Source organism: Halichondria panicea, chromosome 11, assembly GCF_963675165.1.
Source record: "Halichondria panicea chromosome 11, odHalPani1.1, whole genome shotgun sequence".
Lineage (NCBI taxonomy): Eukaryota > Metazoa > Porifera > Demospongiae > Suberitida > Halichondriidae > Halichondria > Halichondria panicea.
This window is the reverse complement of record NC_087387.1, coordinates 6,426,948-6,441,417: the sequence shown is the minus strand read 5'-3', so window position 1 is coordinate 6,441,417 and position 14,470 is coordinate 6,426,948. Positions and strand designations below refer to the sequence as shown.

Sequence of the window (14,470 nt, the reverse complement as noted above, 5' to 3'; positions counted from 1 at the left end):
GTGGGGCCGTCTCTGCGTGTTTCCCATTCTTGTAATTCTAAGAGGCGAGATTTTTACCTCAAGACAATCAGAGCCGAAGAATGTGAAAGAAAATTGTCAAGAATTTGCCCAGATAGCGAGTAAAGCATACCAAAGATTCCAGAAGCGCTTTTATTTGATCGACATTACTACACAAATTCTTTGAGTGCTTGTGTACTGCGCTACAAGAGTGTGACCCTCAGAACACATAGTGACAAGCGTGTATTTGAAATACCAGACTGCCAACACATATCAACCAGGACTTCAAGGTATGTGGTATATAGATTATCGATGGATTGAATGAACGATGAATGGACGAGTGAATGTTCTGTTTGTATCCAGCTAGCTAGCCAACTTGCAGTACTGGTTGGTATAGTTTATATATAGGGGAGTGTTTCAGTGCTGGCATGGCAGTGGTTAGTCTAATAGCTTGGAGGTTGCAAGCTGTCCTGCATTGCTGCATGGTCATGCATACCTCTGTCCTGCACATTATCAAAGCTCTCTTATTAAATGCACGACTAGCGTACAATCTTTGCAGTGTGTGTGTGTGGGTGTGTGTGTGTGTGTGTGTGTGTGTAGCTTGCATATTAATGTGTATTATTACATCTCTGCAGTTCCAGTGCAATTCTGCCAACAACTTCCCCTCGCTATTATTTAATATGGATCCTTTCAAAGGTCCGGGTGTGTTGATGTGGCGATCGTAGCAATGGCTGTAATTATTATCTCACGTGCATTCTCTATAATAATTATTATTTATTACTTATTGAATATTTCCCTCCTCACTGCAGCCACTATGGAGCCTATTGCAGGCACACAGCCCAAGGATATGATGGGAGCCACACCCACTAACATGGACGGACAAGTCGGAGCAGCGGCCAATCAGCAGGTACACACAAGCACACATGTTTAGAAGGGGGGGGGCACTATGGGTTGTCATCACGGTTAATTAGAGCTAGGGATAAGACTCAAGCGTAATTTATAGCAGTTGATCTCAATAAAGAAGTGGCTTTTATACTGTTGTACAGTATTACACGCACGCACGGTTTGAATTCAAGAGAGGATGTTTTATACAGAGGAGGGTGAGAGCATTTGTATGGCTCCAGCTGTAATCACAAAATTAAATTACCAAGGTGCTTTAATTATGTCCCTACTTAGCGTGATTTATAGAAGAAGAAGAAGTGGCTTTTTGTACTATTAATTTTTTGATTTGTAGCTTTAATTTCGTGAATCTTTCATGAATGACAATTAGTTATGTTTTTGCGTGAAACAGAATTTTGTCTACTGCTTTTATCGAACAATAGGACAAGTGACAATTTCTGGCCCACAGGTCACAGATTGAAACATGATGGTTACAATATAGACAGTGTCTAGTGGACTAGCTGTTTAGTAAATACAGACCATTATTTTGTAATTGTCAACTTGAAGAAACACATGCCATTTTCAGTGTTAGGCTATCTTAAGTGTCATACTCCACATACTTGTTAACTGCCACGTATTATCAACTGCTCTTCAGTTTATGACACCTTGGTAAGTTTAGCACAACAGTCGCTCCAATCTTGTTGTTTCAGTCTGGTATAATAATGATATCAGTGCGTGTACTACCGTACGTGTGTGTGTGCGTTCTTCTGGGAATTCTGATCCCTGTGAATGGAAAATAAACTTATACATAACTTTTAAGTTGTTCCTCTGACAGTGATAATTATTCCAAGCGACGAATAACTGTTTCCTTCTATTCTGTGGGCTAACAACAGTTATAGTTGCAGTGTAGTTGTTATATTAACGTGAATTAAATCGTATGCATGTACATGTACAGTCATGTATTCTGTATTTATTTTTCTCATAATATCATGATGTTGCTTTTCACTAAGCTTGTCAGCTAGCTAGTACTTGCATGTTCATTGAGCCCCTAAAGAGATATTTCTGGCCTGTGAAAGGAAGAAAAACGTTGGCTATGAAGTTTCAAAATTGCAGGCCTGTTTTTCTTTCATAGCCAACTTTTATTGTTCATAACTTAGTGTCGCGAAAGCAGTTATAACGTGTTTACCGCCCACTCCACTAATGTCACAGGCTGGAGAGGGTGTGGACGAGACAGGCAACGATGCTGAGGGGGTGTGGTCTCCCGATATAGAGCAGGCGTTTCAAGAAGCCCTAGCAATATACCCGCCATGTGGTCGCAGGAAAATCATCCTATCAGACGAAGGCAAGATGTATGGTAAGTGGTGTGGGCGTATATATATTACTAGCGAGAATTGAGAGTTGTTCGCTTTGCAAAATAGAAACTTACACTCAGTACTTATATCTAAGTAATAAACTGGTCAAATTTTTTGCTGATTTTTCTCATTCCATAATAGTAACAGGGGGTGGTCTGTATAGCGGGTTATTTTCGTATGGAAAAGTTGTTTGTTTAATTCGAAATGATGTGTAATAATTATAGTTCTACATCCGTCACTATTCTGAGCTGTATAAACACGAGTATTTGTACATGAACCCTCTGTCACGTGACTAGAATATTATCTCTTGGCTCTAACTTGTCTAACACGCGTCCCCTGGCCTAGGTTGGTAGTTATGCTAGTACTGTTTGATGGTTTGGGGGATTTTAAATGAAAAACTCGCAAAATTCACTTCATTCGATGCTCACAAAACATTTTGATGTAATACGTCCAGTGTGTGTATGGAATAGTTAGTGTGTCTTGATATAATAATGTGTTTGAAATTTCCCTTTCATCACACACTTATCACACACCCTCACTCCACACTCTGCCCACACACACACACAGGACGTAACGAGCTCATTGCACGCTACATCAAGCTAAGAACTGGCAAGCAGAGAACTCGAAAACAAGTGAGTGCCTAGCTGTCAGACTGTGTCACTTGTGGCTGCCATTTTGAAATTTTTAGGCACTTTATTTAATTGTTAGCTGCCGGCTATTGTCCACGCTTGACTGGTTACTGACGTTGGTTCCCTCGCTAGCTAGCACATTCCACACACCCCCACGCACGCCCACACATCACTACCTTTGTTTGCTACTCTATTAAAACAACTGACCACTTTAGAACGACCTCAACTTCCCTCTCCAGGCAGCCGTGGCTTTACCCACTCTGTGGCATTCTATTTAGATAGTGAAAGAGCTGCTGCATAATCATGATTATTGTGATTGTAGTATGCACATGTCTACAGCAACTATACTGTCGGACAGTAGTTGTGTTGGTGTAACTAAATATTGTAATTGTTGTTTCCTAGACCTGTGGTTAACTTGTGGGAATTCCAATTTATTGTAACCATACAAGTGCCTTCATTATAATTTATGACAACTGCTTTTACTGTAATTCAGAGCATTTTGTTATTCGCGTACGATCCATTGACGTGCTCTGATGATTATACACGAGTTGTTTGGAGGATTGGTGTAATTCAATTAGAATGTTGCTTTGGTGTTTAATTACGCATGTGTCTGCTAATTTTACGGTAGTCAGTGGGCATGACATTTTGCCCTGAATTCTTGGAATTGCTCTCAACAATTGAATATGTGCTAAATTGCCCGTGATGATATTAGAATAGAGCTAGTAGCTTTGTAGTCATCAACATACTTAATTTATATGTGGAATATTTGCATGTACTGTACTGGGGTTCATGTACTGTATAGGGTTCATGTACTGTATAGGGTTCATGTACTGTATAGGGTTCATGTACTGTATAGGGTTCATGTACTGTATAGGGTTCATGTACTGTATAGGGTTCATGTACTGTATAGGGTTCATGTACTGTACTGGGGTGCATGTACTGTACTGGGGTTTCAGATGCGTGGGCAGTTCTTTCGATCGCAAATGGCGAGTTTTCGCAATCGAAAGACACACTAAGAGTGAGCATGAGGATGCAACCAATGCTTGTACAGTGTCATTCGCTATCGATTAACCCTTGCATTCTCAACGGTAGTTTAAATTTTTGTTATCCCCTCTGTCCATATCTTGCCTCTGGCTATATCTTGTAGTCACGCTTGCCATATCATTGTCAGTAAGTGTGTGTTAGGTGTTGTCTTGGCCCTTTGCCTGTAACCATGGCAACATTGGCGGCACATTCCATGAGACGTTGTTACAAGCCAAACGCACTTACAGTCCAGTCAACGCTGCAAGAGTTAATACACACATTTTTAATATGCCCTAAATGAATATCACTAATTAGATAATAACTTTATGCAAAGTTGCAAAGCACATTAGCGTGTATTTTATAATAATTATAATTATAGCTCTAGCTTGTTTTGGTATGTTTAAATGTGCAAAATTTTCAGAGGTATTTCAAAGCTTTTAGGCATGTTGTCTAGCTCAGGGGAAGTCAGTGCGTGCGTGCAGTATTGACTGTGTGTGTGGGTGTGTGTAATGTGATAGATCTTGTGTGTGTAATACAACAACCACAACCTAATAGCTATAGAGAGGATGGTCTCATAGTGTGGGGGGGGGACTGTAGAGGATGGTCTCATAGTGTGGGGGGGGGGACTGTAGAGGATGGTCTCATAGTGTGGGGGGGGGGGGACTGTAGAGGATGGTCTCATAGTGTGGGGGGGGGGGACTGTAGAGGATGGTCTCATAGTGTGGGGGGGGGGGGACTGTAGAGGATGGTCTCATAGTGTGGGGGGGGGGGACTGTAGAGGATGGTCTCATAGTGTGGGGGGGGGGGGGGGGGACTGTAGAGGATGGTCTCATAGTGTGGGGGGGGGGACTGTAGAGGATGGTCTCATAGTGTGGGGGGGGGGACTGTAGAGGATGGTCTCATAGTGTGGGGGGGGGGGGGACTGTAGAGGATGGTCTCATAGTGTGGGGGGGGACTGTAGAGGATGGTCTCATAGTGTGAGGGGGGGGGGCATGTTGAGTTCACCTCACTTTAGTAAAAGTAAAAAGCAGTTACGCTGCTCTAACTGACCAGCAGTGTGTACAGAGCCTATAGTGTGGTCCCACTGTGTGCACTGTAGCTAGTGTACAGAGCCTATAGTGTGGTCCCACTGTGTGCACTGTAGCTAGTGTACAGAGCCTATAGTGTGGTCCCACTGTGTGCACTGTAGCTAGTGTACAGAGCCTATAGTGTGGTCCCACTGTGTGCACTGTAGCTAGTGTACAGAGCCTATAGTGTGGTCCCACTTATGTTTGCTCTTGCATTTCAAGTGAGGTGAACACGTTGTGCTGGCGGGTGATGTTATATTGTGTGGGGGGAGGATTAAGTGGCTCTTCCTGTTTAGGTGCTTATCACAGTCTTAGATCTAACAATTCCAAAATTGTCATAGCAATATTTCACCAATGACTTGGCTCCACAAAAATGTTATTTGTGTAATGGAGTTGGTCAATATCTAGAAGCCCTGTGCTGTGTGGTAATGTATATCCTTGCTTGGAATGTGGTGAACTGATCAGGTTTCCAAGTTGGCAAGCATTGGGCAGAATGGTGTCTCCAGGAATGAGACCAGCTCATAATTGGACAGTCCCACAAGTGACTGCTTATAATTCCTGAAAGTTTTTGACCCAAAAATGTTTGTATTTGTCTAATAGGAATTTAGAGCATGTCTTGTTGTTTGGTAGTCATTTCCACTGTGTGTGTGAGTGGGCGTGTGGGTTTGTGTCAACATGCCATGGTGGCTACATTGTAAATATCTTAAGAGCCCTCGAGATAATTGCATTCTGTAGCTCTTGGGCATATGTAGTGTTTAGCATATGTACCCCCCCCCCCACACACACACACACCACACACACACACACACACACACACACACCACACACACACACACACACACACACACACACACACACACACACACACACACACACACACACACACACACACCCTCCACACACCCTCCACACACCTCACACACACACCCACACACACAGGTCTCCAGTCATATTCAAGTACTGGCTCGGAAGAAGTCTCGTGAGATCCAGGGCAAGATAAAAGTCTACAATGTACGTATCCACCAACCAACGAGTGGGCGTGAGCTATGAGTCACATGATCACGCTAATAGTAGCAGATATCACTTCACATACACATACAAGAATGTGTCCAGACTTGTCTATAAGTGGCTATTCAATCCTCTATCTCAGGAATTTATGTTTTTCAATAGCCTAAGAGGTGGTTAGTACCGACCACCACCACCGACCAGTGTGGGCACATCCCTGGGTGAAGTGTGGTTGAACCTTGTGTACTGACATTTAATTGTGGTTTATGATAATAATAGTGTGTGTGGTATTTCAATTGAGAGGTGGTTGTGATGTATTGTACAGCTTCCCTATAACTTACTGACCTTTGCCCTCGTATAACCCCCCTGCAAGATATCACCGTTAATCCACTCAAGAGCACAGTTGAATTCTCTTACATGCACTCAACAATTATTGAGGAAGGTTTATATTTCACTAGCTAGCTAGAGTATCGAATATCTCCCCCCATCTGTGGTTGCTATGCAGTATAATAGCATAGCAACCACATTCTACGACTAACATGCTCAGAAGTCCGCACATGTTTAATAGGACTCCACTAATTGCTTTAGTGTGGTGGCTGTAATTAAGTCAATCCATTAAGTGGTTTGTGGGAGTGCCTGGGATGATTGTAGCAAGCCCAGCGGCTAATTAGTTGCCATGGTGATACTACGCCACCAAAACACTCCCTCATGGTATGATATTACCTCCTTTCAAGTATAACCCTCTCGCTAGAAATAACGCTGAACTCTGCAGTGTGTACAGAGCCTATAGTGTGGTCCCACTGTGTGCACTGTAGCTAGTGTACAGAGCCTATAGTGTGGTCCACTGTGTGCACTGTAGCTAGTGTACAGAGCCTATAGTGTGGTCCCACTGTGTGCACTGTAGCTAGTGTACAGAGCCTATAGTGTGGTCCCACTGTGTGCACTGTAGCTAGTGTACAGAGCCTATAGTGTGGTCCCACTGTGTGCACTGTAGCTAGTGTACAGAGCCTATAGTGTGGTCCCACTGTGTGCACTGTAGCTAGTGTACAGAGCCTATAGTGTGGTCCCACCGTGTGCACTGTAGCTAGTGTACAGAGCCTATAGTGTGGTCCCACCGTGTGCACTGTAGCTAGTGTACAGAGCCTATAGTGTGGTCCCACCGTGCGCACTGTAGCTAGTGTACAGAGCCTATAGTGTGGTCCCACCGTGCGCACTGTAGCTAGTGTACAGAGCCTATAGTGTGGTCCCACCGTGTCCACTGTAGCTAGTGTACAGAGCCTATAGTGTGGTCCCACCGTGTCCACTGTAGCTAGTGTACAGAGCCTATAGTGTGGTCCCACCGTGTCCACTGTAGCTAGTGTACAGAGCCTATAGTGTGGTCCCACCGTGTCCACTGTAGCTAGTGTACAGAGCCTATAGTGTGGTCCCACTGTGTGCACTGTAGCTAGTGTACAGAGCCTATAGTGTGGTCCCACTGTGTGCACTGTAGCTAGTGTACAGAGCCTATAGTGTTGTCCCTCTGTGTGCACTGTAGCTAGTGGTAGACCTATATTTTCTCTAGTAAGGTTTGCAGATCTTTTTATTGATTCATCAAAGTTTTCAAAGTACGAATGTTGATTGTCTTTAAATAATTAATTTTTCCCACATGTTGAATCAATATAACCTTACCCCCGCCCACACCACACACCCACACATGCCCCCTCAAGCAGGACCAGGCGGCCCGAGACAAGGCTCTAGCCGGCCTCTCTGCTATGTCCTCTGCTCAGATTGTCTCCGCCTCCATACTACAAAACACTGCGTCATCACGTATGTTTGGCACTCCAGGCAAGTGGAGAAAATACATTTGTAGCGTGCAAGTGCCGTTTTAAATCACATAAAAATGTGTCTAGTTGCTTTGCATTATTATAGACAGTTTACAGGTAACCCTGTCAATACATTTGCTGGATCCTTGTTATCGTGCTTCTCCCTCGTCCAGGTATAGCAGGCAATGCAGTGCCCATGCATACCATGCTCAGCCCCCCGGTGGGGGCACCCAACTCTAACCCTGTCGTTGTCAAACATGAACTACTCAACCCAGCAGCTATGGTGAGTGTGGTAGGGAACTAGCAGCTATGGTGAGTGTGGTAGGCAACTAGCTAGCTATGGTGAGTGTGGTAGGCAACTAGCTAGCTATGGTGAGTGTGGTAGGGAACTAGCAGCTATGGTCAGTGTGGTAGGCAACTAGCAGCTATGGTGAGTGTGGTAGGCAACTAGCTAGCTATGGTGAGTGTGGTAGGCAACTAGCTAGCTATGGTGAGTGTGGTAGGCAACTAGCAGCTATGGTGTGTGGTAGGCAACTAGCAGCTATGGTGAGTGTGGTAGGCAACTAGCAGCTATGGTGAGTTGTGGTAGGCAACTAGCTAGCTATGGTGAGTGTGGTAGGGAACTAGCAGCTATGGTGAGTGTGGTAGGCAACTAGCTAGCTATGGTGAGTGTGGTAGGCAACTAGCAGCTATGGTGAGTGTGCTAGGGAACTAGCGATACCAGTGAGGCTATGGTCCGTGTGGTAGGGAACTAGCAGCTATGGTCAGTGTGGTAGGCAACTAGCAGCTATGGTCAGTGTGGTAGAGAACTAGCTAGCTATGGTCAGTGTGGTAGGCAACTAGCAGCTATGGTGAGTGTGGTAGGCAACTAGCAGCTATGGTGAGTGTGGTAGGCAACTAGCAGCTATGGTGAGTGTGGTAGGCAACTAGCAGCTATGGTCAGTGTGGTAGGCAACTAGCTAGCTATGGTCAGTGTGGTAGGGAACTAGCAGCTATGGTCAGTGTGGTAGGCAACTAGCAGCTATGGTCAGTGTGGTAGGCAACTAGCAGCTATGGTCAGTGTGGTAGGGAACTAGCAGCTATGGTCAGTGTGGTGGTGTGTGGGTAACTTTGAAAGCTCGTAACTTGAATAGTAATAATTGTTAAAATTAAAGGTGCATTTTGTAGAACTCTATTTGTGTGATTGGAATATCTTACATACACTAACCTCCTCCCATCAGATATGGAACCCTCAAGCTGGTGGTGGTCATTTTGGCATCCCTAACTCCATGGCTAGTCACCCAGAGCAACAGTTCGCCCCCCCTCACCTAGTGGAGCAGCCCACACCTCCCAACATACCACCCCCTAATCTCGTGAGTGCATCAGTCAAGCCAGACCCTCGTCCACACTGTCACTCATTGTTAATTGATTGGCTGCCCTTATAGGAAGAGCTCTACACGCATGTAGTCAGTCGCTCGTTAGTACTGAGCATTGCGTGCATGTAGTCAGTAGCTCGTTAGTACTGAGCATTGCGTGCATGTAGTCAGTCGCTCGTTAGTACTGAGCATTGCGTGCATGTAGTCAGTCGCTCGTTGGTACTGAGCATTGCGTGCATGTAGTCAGTCGCTCGTTGGTACTGATCATTGCGTGCATGTAGTCAGTCGCTCGTTGGTACTGAGCATTGCGTGCATGTAGTCAGTCGCTCGTTGGTACTGAGCATTGCGTGCATGTAGTCAGTCGCTCGTTGGTACTGAGCATTGCGTGCATGTAGTCAGTCGCTCGTTAGTACTGAGCATTGCGTGCATGTAGTCAGTCGCTCGTTGGTACTGAGCATTGCGTGCATGTAGTCAGTCGCTCGTTGGTACTGAGCATTGCGTGCATGTAGTCAGTCGCTCGTTAGTACTGATCATTGCGTGCATGTAGTCAGTCGCTCGTTGGTACTGAGCATTGCGTGCATGTAGTCAGTCGCTCGTTGGTACTGAGCATTGCGTGCATGTAGTCAGTCGCTCGTTGGTACTGAGCATTGCGTGCATGTAGTCAGTCGCTCGTTAGTACTGAGCATTGCGTGCATGTAGTCAGTCGCTCGTTAGTACTGATCATTGCGTGCATGTAGTCAGTCGCTCGTTAGTACTGATCATTGCGTGCATGTAGTCAGTCGCTCGTTGGTACTGAGCATTGCGTGCATGTAGTCAGTCGCTCGTTGGTACTGAGCATTGCGTGCATGTAGTCAGTCGCTCGTTGGTACTGAGCATTGCGTGCATGTAGTCAGTCGCTCGTTGGTACTGAGCATTGCGTGCATGTAGTCAGTCGCTCGTTGGTACTGAGCATTGCGTGCATGTAGTCAGTCGCTCGTTAGTACTGAGCATTGCGTGCATGTAGTCAGTCGCTCGTTAGTACTGAGCATTGCGTGCATGTAGTCAGTCGCTCGTTAGTACTGAGCATTGCGTGCATGTAGTCAGTCGCTCGTTAGTACTGAGCATTGCGTGCATGTAGTCAGTCGCTCGTTGGTACTGAGCATTGCGCGCATGTAGTCAGTCGCTCGTTGGTACTGAGCATTGCGCGCATGTAGTCAGTCGCTCGTTAGTACTGAGCATTGCGCGCATGTAGTCAGTCGCTCGTTAGTACTGAGCATTGCGCGCATGTAGTCAGTCGCTCGTTGGTACTGAGCATTGCGCGCATGTAGTCAGTCGCTCATTGGTACTGAGCATTGCGCGCATGTAGTCAGTCGCTCGTTAGTACTGAGCATTGCGTGCATGTAGTCAGTCGCTCGTTGGTACTGAGCATTGCGTGCATGTAGTCAGTCGCTCGTTGGTACTGAGCATTGCGTGCATGTAGTCAGTCGCTCGTTGGTACTGAGCATTGCGTGCATGTAGTCAGTCGCTCGTTGGTACTGAGCATTGCGTGCATGTAGTCAGTCGCTCGTTAGTACTGAGCATTGCGTGCATGTAGTCAGTCGCTCGTTGGTACTGAGCATTGCGTGCATGTAGTCAGTCGCTCGTTGGTACTGAGCATTGCATGCATGTAGTCAGTCGCTCGTTGGTACTGAGCATTGCGCGCATGTAGTCAGTCGCTCGTTAGTACTGAGCATTGCGCGCATGTAGTCAGTCGCTCGTTAGTACTGAGCATTGCGCGCATGTAGTCAGTCGCTCGTTGGTACTGAGCATTGCGCGCATGTAGTCAGTCGCTCGTTGGTACTGAGCATTGCGCGCATGTAGTCAGTCGCTCGTTAGTACTGAGCATTGCGCGCATGTAGTCAGTCGCTCGTTGGTACTGAGCATTGCGCGCATGTAGTCAGTCGCTCGTTGGTACTGAGCATTGCGCGCATGTAGTCAGTCGCTCGTTGGTACTGAGCATTGCGCGCATGTAGTCAGTCGCTCGTTGGTACTGAGCATTGCGTGCATGTAGTCAGTCGCTCGTTAGTACTGAGCATTGCGTGCATGTAGTCAGTCGCTCGTTGGTACTGAGCATTGCGTGCATGTAGTCAGTCGCTCGTTGGTACTGAGCATTGCGTGCATGTAGTCAGTCGCTCGTTGGTACTGAGCATTGCGTGCATGTAGTCAGTCGCTCGTTGGTACTGAGCATTGCGTGCATGTAGTCAGTCGCTCGTTAGTACTGAGCATTGCGTGCATGTAGTCAGTCGCTCGTTGGTACTGAGCATTGCGTGCATGTAGTCAGTCGCTCGTTGGTACTGAGCATTGCATGCATGTAGTCAGTCGCTCGTTGGTACTGAGCATTGCGTGCATGTAGTCAGTCGCTCGTTAGTACTGAGCATTGCGTGCATGTAGTCAGTCGCTCGTTGGTACTGAGCATTGCGTGCATGTAGTCAGTCGCTCGTTGGTACTGAGCATTGCATGCATGTAGTCAGTCGCTCGTTAGTACTGAGCATTGCGTGCATGTAGTCAGTCGCTCGTTGGTACTGAGCATTGCGTGCATGTAGTCAGTCGCTCGTTGGTACTGAGCATTGCGTGCATGTAGTCAGTCGCTCGTTGGTACTGAGCATTGCATGCATGTAGTCAGTCGCTCGTTAGTACTGAGCATTGCGTGCATGGATAGGGTTACAATTATACATTCACTGATTTTGTGTAATCATAACGTGATCCTTCAGTTCATCTGTTGTACAATATTCCATGTCAGCTAATTATTACATGCACATAGACTAATGGTATTTGTGTTAATGGTTGATTGTTTCCGTGCAGCCTCTTAAGATGGTCGAGTTTGTTGCATTCGTTGACAAAACAAAGAGTGAAACAGACCCTGTAAGTACACACACTCCACACCCTCACACACACACTCACGCCCACACACACACCCCTCACAGGACAAGAAGCATGAGTTTGTCAACATTGACGCCAGCACAAGCTTCATGGACCCAGGGATGGAGGCAGTGGATATTCGCCACATTCAGGACAAGTTCCCAGAGAAGAATGGCGGCCTCAAGGACTTGTATGATAAGGGACCCCAGGATCGCTTCTTCCTCGTCAAGTTCTGGGTATGCTGTGTGGGCGTGTGTGTGTGTGAGTGGTGTGGGCGGATACATTTTCGCGGAATAGCAGCCTTTCTGTGCATGCGATATTAAATTGTTCTCAGTACATGCTTATTCAGCGAAATCTGCAAACATTTTTTGTACCCTCGAAATATACACGGTCTACATTAGTAGCTGGTAAACACAGTATATTCATAGCCCACCCCCTCACTCTGCCCATTCACCCCACCCCCCTCCAGGCTGACCTGAACACAGTGTTGTTGGACGAGACCAGTGCATTCTATGGTGTGACCAGTCAGTACGAGTGCAGTGAGAACATGACCATCTCGTGTTCAACAAAGGTCTGCTCATTTGGAAAACAAGTCGTCGAGAAGGTCGAGGTGCGTTGTTAGGGGGAGGGGTCAGAATTATCCTGTATATATAAATAAATGTATGCAATTTCTCTACTGTCTGTGTATATTGTGCATATAGTGTTCTTAGTTCTTAAGGCCACCGTACACCAGGCAACGTTCAGGCAATCTGTTGCCGGCAACGGTTGTAGGCAACAGATTAACAACATTTAGCTCATGTGACTCCATGCAGTTACCACTCACTTTTTTTTATTACTTAGTTTGCATGATCATAGACAAAGGAGAGGAATTAGAAACCAAAACGCCTAACTTAGTTTGGAAACTGTCTGTGCTGCCACCCATTAAAGCAAATCTAGACCCTTCGATGCTGGTAGGTAGGCATTGCTTGTAAATAAAAAAATTCAAAGTTGCTAGTGGGATACTACATCTTGATTCTATCGCTAGTACTGTGAGTAGTGTACTGTGTCACATAATAATTACTCAAGCATTGCATGGAACTGCAAGCTAAGCAGCAGAATTTTGATTACAACCCCCCTACACACACGCCCACACACACACACACACACATGCCCCTACACACACACATATGCCCCCACACCACACACACAGACGGAGTACTCTCGATTTGACAATGGACGGTTTGTGTTTCGTATCAACCGCTCGCCCATGTGTGACTACATGGTGAGCTTCATCCATCGCCTCAAGCACTTGCCAGAGAAGTACATGATGAACAGCGTACTAGAGAACTTCACCATTCTACAGGTACATGTAACCATAGGGCCTTAACTGGTCGTTGTTGAATATTCTGAACAATGAGGATTTAAGGCTGCAATAATTATTACATGCTTTTCCCGTTTCTTCCTAATTATTTGCCGGTTATAATTATACATGCATGTACATGCAGTAGCATAACCAATAATTCCGTATAGCGGGTAAGTTTCGTGGGGTAAAAAATTCGTTCAACTCGAGAAACAGTGGTTTTCGTGAGCAAAAATTTCGTTTAGTCTCGTTGCCTGCACTGCATTCCTTCGTTCTGGTAAGCCATGCCTGCGTTAAAATGGTCAACTTGCCCACGAAAATGACGAATATTTTACCCCACGAAAATTACCCGCTATACGGTAGTCATGACTGTGGCTGGCTATTAGTATGCATTGGTGTTATTTCCTGTACATTCCGCTCGTCTCTCCTTCACTCTCTCTTTGTTACCTCTCCAGGTGGTGACCAATCGTGACACTCAAGACACGCTACTCTGTCTGGCGTACGTCTTTGAGGTCGTAACCAATGACGACGGACCCAAGCATAGAGTGTACAGACTTATCAAGGAGAACTAGCTGCACATGCCCACACACTTGTAGACGCGAACTTTGCCCTCTGGCAACATTTTATGTTTATTGTCTGTTTAAAGAAAGTATCTTTTCCGCTCCTGATTTAACACACACACACGTTGTAGATTTTTATTGTAGTTCAGATCACCATTAATTACACGATCATTTCCTGTAACCATTGATATTAAAAGTATAATCTTTTAATAACTCGATGAATGACGCATTAATATTAGATAATGAGAACTCAATTCCAATTATCTGCAAGTACAAAATAATTTCTTGATTAATGCCCACGTGAATGATTAATAGTCGGTCCATGCACGTATGACTATCATTTACGTGATCAGTACGTCAGATGAAACTCGCGGTGAAATGTAAATTCACATGTACAGTTATTAAATGCATGCATGTGATATATAGGGTGTCAGACCACTATGGTCAGACTCAGGCATGTGATATATAGGGTGTCAGACCACTATGGTCAGACTCATGCAGTTTATACGCACAGTATATATAATATTTGTGACCCTTTCTATAAACTTCAATTCAAAGGCGTGGCAACAGAAGCGGTTACAGGAA

The 14,470-nt window shown here is 45.5% G+C and overlaps 3 protein-coding genes across 8 annotated transcripts in view; 1 reads left to right on the top strand and 2 right to left on the bottom strand.

Annotated features, from left to right (window-relative positions):
- The window catches only part of LOC135344188 (alpha-parvin-like), a 59,593-nt gene extending 58,850 nt beyond the window's left edge, over nucleotides 1-743 (bottom strand). For both annotated transcript variants that reach the window (XM_064541358.1, XM_064541357.1), the window contains exon 1: nucleotides 734-743. The gene's annotated coding sequence lies outside the window, so the exon portion shown is untranslated. The remainder of the gene's footprint in view (nucleotides 1-733) is intronic.
- The window catches only part of LOC135344131 (scavenger receptor cysteine-rich domain superfamily protein-like), a gene marked incomplete in the record, with an annotated part of 804,697 nt that overhangs the window by 336,834 nt on the left and 453,393 nt on the right, over nucleotides 1-14,470 (bottom strand).
- Nucleotides 10-14,103, top strand: LOC135344145 (transcriptional enhancer factor TEF-1-like). 5 transcript variants are annotated; one of them, XM_064541269.1, is made up of 14 exons: nucleotides 11-287; nucleotides 633-693; nucleotides 807-904; nucleotides 2,086-2,230; nucleotides 2,796-2,860; nucleotides 5,887-5,958; nucleotides 7,662-7,758; nucleotides 7,928-8,037; nucleotides 8,975-9,106; nucleotides 11,930-11,989; nucleotides 12,052-12,222; nucleotides 12,456-12,596; nucleotides 13,176-13,328; nucleotides 13,781-14,103. In XM_064541269.1, the coding sequence occupies exons 2-14, from the start codon at nucleotides 678-680 to the stop codon at nucleotides 13,895-13,897; spliced, it is 1,377 nt and encodes a 458-aa protein (XP_064397339.1). In that variant the 5' UTR covers nucleotides 11-287; nucleotides 633-677; the 3' UTR covers nucleotides 13,898-14,103. The 5 variants fall into 5 exon arrangements, with proteins under 5 accessions (XP_064397340.1, XP_064397339.1, XP_064397337.1 ...); XM_064541267.1 differs by having other exon boundaries at nucleotides 7,662-7,776; XM_064541268.1 differs by having other exon boundaries at nucleotides 7,659-7,758.

Bases quoted from the DNA above. Each gene is read 5' to 3' on its own strand.
- LOC135344145 (XM_064541266.1), top strand. The intron at 2,861-5,886 runs GTGAGTGCCTAG...CCACACACACAG, and splicing joins AGCAGAGAACTCGAAAACAA to GTCTCCAGTCATATTCAAGT. The intron at 12,597-13,175 runs GTGCGTTGTTAG...CCACACACACAG, and splicing joins AAGTCGTCGAGAAGGTCGAG to ACGGAGTACTCTCGATTTGA.